The sequence below is a fragment of the Amblyomma maculatum genome, chromosome 3 (genome assembly GCF_055883805.1).
Source record: "Amblyomma maculatum isolate TAMU_Amacu chromosome 3, ASM5588380v1, whole genome shotgun sequence".
Lineage (NCBI taxonomy): Eukaryota > Metazoa > Arthropoda > Arachnida > Ixodida > Ixodidae > Amblyomma > Amblyomma maculatum.
In genome coordinates this window covers 113717275-113729661 of record NC_139346.1, presented here as the reverse complement: position 1 = coordinate 113729661, position 12387 = coordinate 113717275, and the positions used below count along the sequence as shown (strand labels likewise).

The following is a 12387-nucleotide window of genomic DNA, read 5'->3' as shown; positions in this document are numbered from 1 at the left end:
GATTTTCATTATAAGAAACTTGACGTCTTCGAATGAATAGTAAAATATTAGTTGGTTGACAGGAAGGACATGGCACCAAGCCTGTTCTACTTGCTTCTGTGGACGCCTGACCGCGCCGCAAACATGCGGTTTTCTAGGTGGACGCCTTCGGCCCATTCCATGAGGGTTGGTACACGGCCGCAGTCGTCCTACCTATCGAACGCGCTTCCTGTGCACACAACATTACATACGCGGAAGAGGTTGCCATCGCGCTAGCCGCCGCCGATCAGGACTCCTGGGTCAGTATGACCGACGCGAGGCGAGCTTGCCGCAGTGTACTTCGCCCGCAAAATTTTGCAAAACAGTGACTATCTCGGCGCTGTCACGCACCAAACGATTATATGGACACCGGCTCACACTGGCTTCGAAGAAAAAAAAACGGCCGATGCCGCCGCCCACGCGCTAACTTTCCGGGCACCAATCTCGTCTCCCATCGATCCGGGCTCCGAACCTAATACCACTGACACTTTCAAAGAAATCATTCAGTTCTATGAATCAAGCCATTCAATCTATCCTAAGCCCTCCAAGGAACTCGCAAAGGCGGAGGAGCGCATTCTCTTTCGCCGTTACACCAAAAGTTTACTGTGCCCGGCAGCATTAAAATATTTGGACCTAGCTTGCACGGGGGAATGCCCGTAATTTGAGAAAAAGTCCTAGGACAGTTTCCACATGGTGTGGGACTAAACTCCTGTCTATCACCCCTACTTAACGCTTCCCGGAGGGACTGGGAGGCGGCCCTGTTCGGCTGCTCTGACCTGACGGTGCAACGAGCTTTGGTCGAGCAGGCCCGGGTTGCCGTCGACGCCAATGGCTCCCGTAAGAGGGAGCCCATCTAGTAAGTGTGAGAGGCGGTACCCTACCGCTGCTGTACCCTACCTGTATAAAAAATAAATGTTTTTCCTTATCGTCATCGCCTTTAGTGAAGAGAGTGAGAATGCATGTTGGATTTTTTTCAATTATTTCAATTATTAATGTGATCAGTTACACATTATAAATCTTCTTAATTAGCATCATGAAGCATTAGATATTCATTCTGAGGATTTGACGCCTTTGAACCCCCTTTTTTCGAATCCTTCAGTTTTTATTTTTTAGTTCATCAAATAATAGCAGCGATTTTATTGACACCACAACTGCTGTAACCCGCAAATCAATCATCAATTACTATAACGCCAAATTACCATTATCGAAATTTTTTTACTCAGCCCCCGATTATTTCAGACACGTGGAGCCAACTAACACTATTACTACACCGGTTGCGTTTCGACCGAACGAGCTGTACAACTATCGCTTAAAATCGCCGCAGCAAAGAGCACCTACCCTGGGCAGACAGAACATCGCAGACGCGGTTATGCAAATATTGATGATGATTATTCACCCTGCTAAACTAGGCTTATAGGCGACGATCGTGGATGCGGTACTGGCGCATACTCACTTCAGATGCTTGGGGTACGTCATGTGGCTTCTGATGGTGGCGACGCGCAGACCAAATACAGGAATGTCGACGGTGAGGACGATGGCTGAGTAGCCAAGGGTCTCAGCACGGCGTATCAAGTCAACCGTCACCGAGCGGTCTTTGAAAACCTCCATTTGCATCCAGCGAAAACCTCCCGGCGCTGCGATCGTAACTTCTTCCATGGACGTATTGCTAAATGCGCTCAGGATCATCATAGTGTTGGCGTTTGTAGCAGCTGGAAGGCGCAGGAAAGGGGCTTGATAAAACATTGAGACATAAAGTGCTACCTATGTCAACTTCGAACCTATTTTTCTGTGTAAAAATGTTTTCTCTGGCATTTTGAGCGTATGGTAAAGGGATTCCAGAAGCAAAAAAAAAAAAAAAAACGCTTGTTGACGGAGTAAATATTTAAAAATCTTTGCAGTAGTCAATATTGTGTCATCTACAGCGATAAGGGTTGGTCGCAGCTATTTTCGTGTACTGGGATGTGTAGCTTAACCTGTGGGATTAGAATAAGAATCAGTATAGGTGCACGATGTTTGCTTGTAAGAAGTGGGATTGATCGCTGCAACAAATGTTTTCCCTTTTTTCTAGGCTACAAATACAACGTCTTCAGTAAGAGGGATTCATTTGCCCCTAAACCTCCATGGTCTATTGATACAGCCGAATTCGTATTCAGAGTGCTTTTAAACACGTTCTGACATGAATACGAATAAGTACAGTCTGCTCAAAATAATACTTGCAGCGTTCGAACCTTAGCGCAAACCATATCATTTTCACTGTGGTACCACTCTCATGGCTGAAAAGCTATGTCGGAGAGGCAACTTTAGAGGCTTCGACATTAAACCGAAATGTTCAAAAAACAGTAAGACGGAAACAGGATTTAAAATAGTGCGAAGCGCAGTCTTCACTCTTAAAGGCTGGAGCGATGATACAGTTTGCTCCATAAAAAGGTGATGCGAAGGAACTAGTGTTAGCGAGAAGCAATGATGGCTGTTTTTGATTGCGAAAAAGTTAATAAAAAATCGTAGTGTAAGCATTCCGTGCTTTTACTAAACAATCGTACTGACACGCGGCCAAACTATTCCAGGAATGTCGTTTGCCCAGTTGGTTGGTCGACTACTTCGGTTGAAAAAAAATTAGCTGAAATAAAAGATTAAAAATGAGACAAGGCTGGCGGAAAGTTCTGTGAGTGCTCAGGAACTATTTTATTGCCTTAACGCCAAAGCATATATATGCTACGATATGCGCACCACAATAAAGGGACGCTATTGGGCAAGAAAACGTGTCAAGCGCCCGCAGAAATTTATTCTCTAGACGTAACCATAGAACTGAGCACCAGAACAACAGACTCGTTCTTATTCCTCGAATGTGAAAACAATAAAGTAAAGTCAGCCCCGCCAGGGTGGGACAGTGGTAAGACGCCCGACTACTGCTCGGAATACCCGGGTTCGAGCCCGACCTCGGCGGCTGCGTTTCTATGGAGGCGAAACGAAAAGGCGTCCGTGTGCTGTGCGATGTCAGTTGTTGTGTCTGTATAGGAAGAAGGAAAAAAAATGCACGGGCCTGCTACTGGCCCTGTAACTGAGCCACTTCCGCTGCCTCGTGCAGACAGAAGAGAAATTAGAGAAGAAAGAAAAGGGAGAGGGAGAGAAAGACGCGCGCCGCAACACCCTCCGTCCACCACCGAAGAGGTGGCGGGTGCAATGACGGCCCACAACAGGCAAAAATTCGAACAGGCCAGCCCCCGCCGCAAGCGGCAGTGACCCACCTGTCCCAGCCCTATCAGGGGAGTTTCATTTCTCGGAACCCGTTAAAGATCCCAAGGTGGTCGAAATTACTCCGTAACCCTCCACTATGGCTCCTCTTTCTCTCTTTCCACTTTAATTCTACCTTCCTTCCCTTACGGCGCGGCTCCGGTGTCCACAGAGCAAGTGTGACAGATACTGCGCCTTTCCCTTCCTGTGAACCAATTGTTATTATATAAAGTAGCGTCAAAAGAGAGAGCGAAGTATTTTATTGAAAACAAAGGTAGTACTCGGTCGGCAGTATGGTGACCCCGGCATATTTATTAGTCTTGAAATTAGGTCAAAATTACATAAACAATTGAGGTGTCTGCGTCACTCTAAACTGGCGGCTACCAATGGTTATCGGTGGTTGGTTGGTTGGTTCATAGGAAGGGAAAGGCGCAGTATCTGTCACACTTGCTCTGTGGACACCTGAACCGCGCCGTAAGGGAAGGGAGGAAGGTGGGAGTGAAAGTGGATAGAGAGAAAGGGGAGCCGTAGTGGAGGGCTACGGAGTAATTTCGACCACCTGGGGATCTTTAACGTGCGCTGACATCGCACAGCACACGGACGCCACTTCGTTTCGCCTCCATCGAAACGCAGCCGCCGTGGTCGGGTTCGAACCCGGGAACTCCGGCACTGTAGTCGGGCGTCTTACCACTGCACCACCCCGGCGGTGCTCCGATATTTTTGTGCGTCCGTACACACTTTATTACATCCTACAGCCTACAGAAATATTTGTGAATGACAGGTAGAACAATGCGCACAGCCACTCAACTTGATTATTTGTGTCCGTCTAAGTCGGGAGGTTTAATTATTTTTATTACAAAATTTCATTTTAAAGTTTAAAAAAATTACACCTGATTTGCATACTTAATCAAATGTTGCGACTGAAGGAAGAAGAAAAAGAAAATGCACTGGCCTGCTGCTGGCACTGTAGCGGAGCCACCTCCGCTGCCTCGTGCGGAGAGAAGAGAACATGAAGAAAGAAAAAGAATAAGGAGAGAAAGACGCGCGTAGAGGGGCAACAGCCGTCGTCCACCACCGAAACGGTAGCGGGTGTAACGACGGCCTAGAACAAATAACAATATGGTGACAGCCTAGCCCCCGCCGCAAGCGGCAAAGACCTAGAAGTCCTCGCCCCGTAGTGCCAGGAGCAGCTTAAATTGCTTTACAGGAAACGAAAGGTGTAGTATCTGTCATACTTTTTCCGTGGACAGTTGCGCAATGGAGTAAGGGAGAGGCAGAAAGTGGGAGTGAAAGCGGAAAGAGAGATAGCGGTGCCGAAGTGTGGGGCTTCGAAGTAATTTCGACCACCTGGCGATCGGGTTCTGATTTATTGATTTATAGGAAGGGAAATGCGCGGTAACTGTCTCACTTGTTCTCTGTGGACACCTAAACCGCACCGTAACCCTACTGCAAAAACCAGTGCCACTGGGTCCCAGTATGACGCTGGAAACTGGGCGCACTGGGACGCGCCATACTGGCACGCTCCGCACTGGCGGCACTGTTCGCCCGAAAAAAAAAGGCGTGGGATAAAAATTAAAATGTAAAAACTAACGGAACAAGTCAGGTACATAAACAACCCTTAAAAAACAACAAAAAAAAAGAGCGCACCAAGCACGCTTCGAACCCGCTTTCTAGGCACCTATTCAATGACTAGCTCACCACGCTAACCACTCGGCCACGCCGACTTTTTTTTTTCTTTATTGCGCGAATTGGTACAAATACATCAGTAAAAGATTGTGGTTGCCATGCCCATTGGCTGACAACCGTGTCTGAAGGACTTTCATTACCACAAGTTCGCCCATCAGACTCAAGACTTAATCCACAGCGTCTTGCTGCTTCAAAATTTCTTTTAGTTTGCACACTTGTTCAACAAAATAATCACATGCAGATCGTGCATCGACATCACAACGTCTATAAGCCATCCTACTCCTACAAATACTGTGAAGGCCCAATAGCACGATGAGGTCATACTGAAAATCATCATTAACAGTTGTCAAGTACCGAATTCCACGTGGCGTCAATGGCAGGTCTCTTTTTACTGTCCTTTGTAACACGTCCCAGTAAACCCCGCATCCCAGCAACCCAAGAACATGTGCTCAACTGTTTCAGGTTTCCTACATAGTAGACAGTTTGAGCCCCAAGGTACAAAAAGCCCTTTTCTTCTATCCATTTGTAACACGTCCCAGTAAACCCCGCATCCCAGCAACCCAAGAACATGTGCTCAACTGTTTCAGGTTTCCTACATAGTAGACAGTTTGAGCCCCAAGGTACAAAAAGCCCTTTTCTTCTATCCATGTTTTGACTGGGAGGGTTCCTGTATGCAATTTAAAAAAAAGAATGTTTTTACGCCCGGTGCAACAGTCATGTTTTTAACTCGCTTGAGCACTTCTTTCCCTGGGCCTTCACAGTATAAGGTTCTGTACAATGGAGCTGGGAACAATTGTGAAATAAGATCCTTGCACAGCCGCTTAGATAGTACCGTCGCTAAATACTCTACAGAGTACCGCCCGCGCAAAAACCTGAACGACCACACTACTTCTCGCAGGAAGCGCGACACAGTGTATCCCCGAGCAGAGCATGAAGAGACTATAAACTCTGGAATTGCACTGGATAGCATGATTTGCATAAAGGTTCTTAGGAATGCATCTTTTTGGTCCCGTAGGAAACAAAACCTTAAAAACATCTGCCGGACCTATAGATGCATTAGAGACAACCCTCCGTCTTTAATTCGCCGAAAGAGGTTATGCCTGCTAATTCGTTCCCAGTTGGACGACCAAATGAAGACCACAAATACACGATGGAACCTTTGTATATTGATTCGAGCACAATACAATACTTGAAGTAAATACATTATTCTTGCCACCAAAAAGGTATTGCATACAGTCGCACGGGCGAAAATAGAGAGGTTGGGACTTCATGTTTTGCAGTCTACCAGCCATTGCTGCCGCTCTAACAATTACAACGATTTGATCATTGGAGCTTGCTTCCAGCTCTCATGACTTGCAATAATTGTTCTGGGTGGCTAAGCTCGCTATTTTGTGCACTGGAATCATTTTAACATGTGGAGTTTTGACATCACTGGCAAATTTACCAACGCCAGCTCTTCAATGTTGCTCTGCTACCGTGAACGTAATTTTCGCTGAACACGGAGCTTTAGTACAAACCTTCAAGGAAAATAGTGCGACCAAGCTTCAATACCGGCAAGCGCAGCAGCGACGACACTATTTTACGTGTAACTAAACCTCATTTGTATGTAAATATTTCGGGAAGCGTTGCGATGACCGAGGGCTCGGCTGCTTTATACGCAGAGTAAGAAGGAGTGCAAAAGCTTGAGAAACACGCTAAATATTATGCATTACAAGCGCTGTATGTTGTTGTTTTTTCTCTCATGAGCCCATCACTCGGTAAACTACTCTTTTCCTTGTTTTATTTTTTCTTTCTGCTGTTTATGCTGGCCGTGGTGCAGACTACGCTTGCCTGCGATTGAGCCCGCATTGAACATTTTGGCAGCAATTATTGTGTTAGAGTGCCCTTAAGATCTGTTGTGAATTTTGTTATGCATGGTAAGCCACATTATTCAATTGCAGTTTTAGTTGTGCGTTAATCGTCAGTGTGTCATGAGATATCAGAGGCGCGGCGTTCGTGGTCTCCTCGAAACGCTCAAAACGACATATCGAAACACGGAAACTCTAGAAAAAAGATATTGCCTTTGTTCTCTTACAAGTGCGCAAAGACTTCGCAGAAAAAAGCGCTTGTTTGAACCATATTTTTCATATGCGCCCCGATGGTCGATTGCGAGTACGCTGTTGCCATGTTGGCCCCTGAGGGATGCTACTCCGGCTGCCGCCGCAGGCCGCACCGGCTATACTGGGGCACTGGGACCAGTGCGGCCCCAGCGCACATACAGCGCTTCTCCCAGTGCATCGCGGATGCCAGCGACACACCCAGCGTCAAAAAGCTAATTCCAGCGTTTTTCTTCCATCGTACCAGTGCAACCAGTGTCTTCCCGTTACTGCACCAGTGAATATCGCAGACCTCCAGCGTGCCCAGCAGATCCAATGCAAAACCAGCGCGAAAATCTTACTGGTTTCGCACTGGAAGACGCTGGTTTTTGCAATAGGGAAGGGGAGGGAGGAAGGTGGGAGTGAAAGTGGAAACAGAGAAAGAGGAGCCGTAGGTGAGGGCTACGGAGTAAGTTCGACCACCAAGGGATCTTTAACGTGCGCTGACATCGCACAGCACACACACAGCGAGCGAGAGAGAGAGCGGCCACGGACAGTCATCGGTGAAATCTGTGTCTTCGGCTAGTAGTGCCACGCACTGACAACGCTGGCGTGGTCTGCGAAAGTAGATTGCAGGGCAAGGTGGACGGTGTCTGTGTAGTAGTGGGGGAAAAGAAGAGCAAATTATGTAAATCTACTAAACCAGCTTTCCAATTTTTGATTACAGGGCATAACATCATAATGCGAAATTGAAGGTCTTCAGCAATAAAGGTAAGTCCAGTTTATAAAATTTCTCAATCGATGTTGTGGTTCAAAATTTCAGGCCATAAAATAAAGTTCTGCTAACGCGGTGAGCAGTCTTTGACGCTGTGAAGATGTTTAAAGTGGCATCTCTACGCTTGTATCTTTCCGTATGTAACATAAACCTCTTGTTCTTCATAAAGAGCGTAGTCTACGTCTGTATTATATTCAAATGTCGTCTTTAGAGCGAGGAATGCAAATTCGAGAGGTTTAAAAATCATTGCCGGGGACGAAGATGTGAGTTCCGAGTTTAAAACGGGGCTCGTCTTTGGTGTGTTGCTTAAAAGCAAGCCGAGCGAAATATTCAAGGGATTAGTGCGATGAAAGTTGAGTTTTGACGGAATTTTTGGTCGGGTATATTGTTAAAGCATATCGAAAAAAAAAGAAGTAATTGCGACCGAACGTAGGCGTCGTTGAAAATTAGGAGGACTCAAACATCGCAGAAAGAGTTGACGCGATAGCAACTTTAACTGTACAACACTTGCCTTTTATTCTGTGAAATTTGTGCTTTGAGCTACTGACACAGAGTTTGGGACAATGTTTATCATCTTTACGTGGTTTTGGTCTAGGGGAAAGCAAGGCAAAGTTGGTCTCAATTCTGGTAGGACGCCTACATTTATAATGAATGGCATACAGTATGAGTAACATATGTCATCGGGTCGAATCCCTGTCGCCAACAAGCCCCTATGCTGTCAAGGACAAGGGGGCTAAATAGGAATAGAAGTAGTAGCACGCCACCCAGAGCACTACAAGCACAAAAGGATGTTTTTATGTCACTTTGGACACGCGATGAGGCGAAACCCTTCGTTTGAAATCTCATTGATTGCAGCTTTACTGCGTCTGCTTCAGTGTGCTGTGTGGTGGGTCGTTTGAGATGTTGTGCCTGTAGGAAAAAAAAGAAAAAAAATTCACGGGCCTGCTACTGGCTCTCTAGCTGTTGTTGCTGTGGCTGTAGGAAGAAGGAAACTAAAATGCACGGGCATGCTACTGACTCTGTAGCTGAGCCACCTCTCTGATTGATCTATAGGAAGAAAAGGAGCAGTAACTGTCTCCCGCGCCTTTTCCTTCTAATAAATCAATCAGAGAGGTGGCTCAGCTACAGAGGCATGCCCATGCATTTTCTTTTCTTTCTTCCTACAGCCACGGCAACAACAACAGCTAGAGAGCCAGTAGCAGGCCCGTGAATTTTCTTTTCCTATTTCCTACAGACACAACAAGAACATCCTCAAACAGCGCACCCCACAGCATAATGAAGCCACCTCCGCTGCCTCGTGCGGACAGAAGAGAGAAAGTAGGGAGGAAAGAAAAAATTGGCAGAGGTTTAGCTTGGTTAAGCCCGGAAGGTTGCGAAAGCAATACCCATGGCTAAGCCCAGGTTCAGCTAATGTGTAGCTGGTGGCGATACTGTGGTGAACAATGGCTCTGAGTAATCCCTCTGGCTATAGCATACCGTCACAATCGTTATTACAAGGTGCTATCTGAATATTCTATGTATAACTAGTAGCGAGGCAAGGAGTACCATGGCTGCAATGATGTACCTGGTTGTGGGTGAGGCTATGACAGAATGTACCACTGCCGCTCCAGCACCGGCCGTAGCGGCATTCTTTACACCAGCAGAAATCAGTGCATTCCCCGTCATCTTCCACAGTTTGTGCCAAAGAGGCTGTATGTTCACGCCGAGCTGTGTATTGAGCACGTTGTTTCGCACGTCTCGCTTCTCGCTCCTCGGTTGTCTCCGCAGCACGCCATTGTTCCAACTTCTCATTACGACGAGCCGCCTTTGCAGTAGGCGCCATCAGCGTCATGTGCACCGCCTCTTCTCACAGACGACACGAGTCGGTCGCCTACGTATACAACTATATGACGTCGCAACACCTGCGGCGCTTCTCGTGGAGAGACCGGGAGTTAGGCCGCCGCCAATCGCGAACGGCTCAAGTTGCCCGCCCAGCTCTTCGGCGTGACGTCACAACACCTGTGGCGCTCCTCGTGGAGAGACCGGGAGTTAGGCCGCCGCTTCATGTGTGCCGCCGCCCCTCGCGAACGGCTCAAGTTGGCCGCCCAGCTCTTCGGCCTGACGTCACAACACCTGTGGCGCTCCTCGTGGAGAGACCGGGAGTTAGGCCGCCGCTTCATGTGCACCGCCGCCCCTCGCGAACGGCTCAGGTTGGTCGCCCAGCTCTTCGGCGTCATGTCACATGGGGTTACGCAAAACGTCCTTTCATGTGCACCGCCGCGCTACGCGAACGGCTGAAAAGTGATCTTAGAGACTGATTTCTTTATAGGAAGGGAAAGGCGCGGTAACTGTCTCACTTAAAGTGACCTTATCTGATTTATTTATAGGAAGGGAAAGGCGCGGTAACTGTCTCACTTGTTTTCTATGGACACCGCAACCGTGCCGTAGGGGAAGGGAGGAAGGTGGCAGTGAAAGTGGAAAGAGAGAAAGAGGAGCCGTAGTGGAGGGCGACGGACTATAAAGTGATCTTAGAATTGCTTTCGCAATAAAAGAAGAGGGACAGAAAGACGCGCGCCGCAACAGCCGTCGTCCACCACCTAAGTGGTGGCGGGTGCAATGACGGCCTACAGCAGACACAAATTGGTGGCTGGCTAGCACCCGCCGTTGACCTGCCATCCCAGCCTCGTAGGGCCAAGAACAGCCACCCCTCTGTAGCTGAGCCCCATCCGCTGCCTCTGATTTAAACTGATTTATTGATAGGAAGGGAAAGGCGCAGTGCGGACAGAAGCGATAAAGTAGAGAAGAAAACACAGGAGAGAAAGAGGCGCGCCGCAACAGCCGTCGTCCACCAACTAAGTGGCGGGTGCAATGACGGCCTACAACAGATAAAGATTCAGTGGCAGGCTAGCCCCCGCCGCAAGCGCCGTAGACCTACCTGTCGCAGCCCCGTAGGGCCAGAAACAGCCACCCTTCACTATTTCCGCCGCCGTTCGAGGAAGCGCTAATTAAAGGCGCAGCGCGGATGCTTAGATCGGACGCCTGGAGGGGTCAGCTTCACATGTATCAATCGCCTGGTGATGTCATCGGTCATTACCAGATGTTACGCCATGGTAGGACCTTACTTCATGACGTCAGCTCCGGTTATTATACGTGACCAGATTTGACGTTATCATGGCGTCACATGCGGCCATGACATCATGTGCAGTCATAGCCGATGACGCCACCAGGTGATGTGATTATAATATCGCGGTGTCGCGCAGAATTTCGCGAAAAAGTGCGACACTTCTCTGCGGCGAACACTCATGACCCTGTATTTTACCTTAAAACGGTTCGGCAATAATCTTTTACGAACTCACGCGCACATTCTTTTAGAAGAATTTTTTATTGAATTCTGCGCTACCATGATAGAAACGACGACTCTTTTTCTATCGAACGAGGTGTATACGCATCGGGTAAAACTATAGTGAACATTTAGGGCCCAGGCGCAGGCATCAGTGTCTAGGGCGCTAGATTGCTGAACGCAAGGAAGGGGGATTAGATTTCATCCGTGGCGGCTGCTTTTTGATGGAGACTAGATGCTATACCCTCCTGTGCTGTGCGATTGCATTGTACGTTAAGGTACTCCAACAGGTCCAGATATCCTGATCCCTCCACTACGGTGTCCCACATAGCTTCAGTCTATTTGGGACGCTAAACACTTGAAAAGCGAAAAAGCAAAACCTCCAGGAATTTTGGCTTCCCTGCAGCCTCCTTCCCTTGGGGATAATGAATCTCGGCCAATTTTTAAAGTTCGCTGCATCGCAATGCACTCGTGTAGAGGCCAGGGGGCACAGGTGGAGATAACTAATGATTTCTGCGCCTCTACCTGCTTGCCTTTGTATTGCGGTGCTTGCCGTAATTTTTCTTTTCCTGACAACTGCAAGATTGCCAACTAAAATGGCAAACTAAGCTGATTTACGGTTGTCATACTGTACACGTCTCGAAAGCTGTCCTTCCGCAAACGTGGACGTCTCCTATGGCCTGAAATTTACGCCAAGAATTTTGAGTCACAATAAGAACATCATTTGTACTTTGTCCATTATGACATGCACAGAAAGCCTCCAATTTGTTGTTTTCATGAACCGCTCATCGCTCTTGTGACGCTGCAATCAGGCTTCCAAAACGTTTCCTGTTCGAGTTAGGGTAGAAGTGTGCATAGCACTCTCCCACAGGTGACGCGCTTCCTGTGGAAAAGACAAGTATTCTGGGCCCTGTTTATTTTTTTGTTCGCTTAGAATTTTTTGGGTTGGTTAGGAGCATGTGCTGAATTCACTCGTGTGTCGTGTGAATAACCAAGCTGCGTTGGAGAAACAGCGTTAAGAGCAACAAGCTGCGGTGAACTCTCTTGCGTGTGGCAGAAAAAGAAATAAAGCCGAGATGTGCACTACATAACCAAGAAAGGTCAAGAATTCGTTCCGTTGGCAATACATAACCCGACTCAAAGTTCTTGCAATGCTTTGATTCTGTTGGTGACCTTGTCGGCCAGTTAGGTCTTGCCATTTTCAGCCTTTTCACACTGGTTTTGGGCTCAGGACGTTATTTATTCTGGCCTCTAGTGCGTAGTTCAATTTCGCACGCTAACAA

At 47.6% G+C, this 12387-nt stretch overlaps 1 protein-coding gene across 1 annotated transcript in view; it reads right to left on the bottom strand.

Moving 5' to 3' along the window:
• Positions 1-12387, bottom strand: part of LOC146195733 (2-Hydroxyacid oxidase 1-like) — a 46796-nt gene that overhangs the window by 31800 nt on the left and 2609 nt on the right. Inside the window, exon 3 of the mRNA XM_084596843.1 lies at positions 1472-1727. Coding sequence (XP_084452969.1) covers positions 1472-1727 — 256 coding nt within the window. The remainder of the gene's footprint in view (positions 1-1471; positions 1728-12387) is intronic.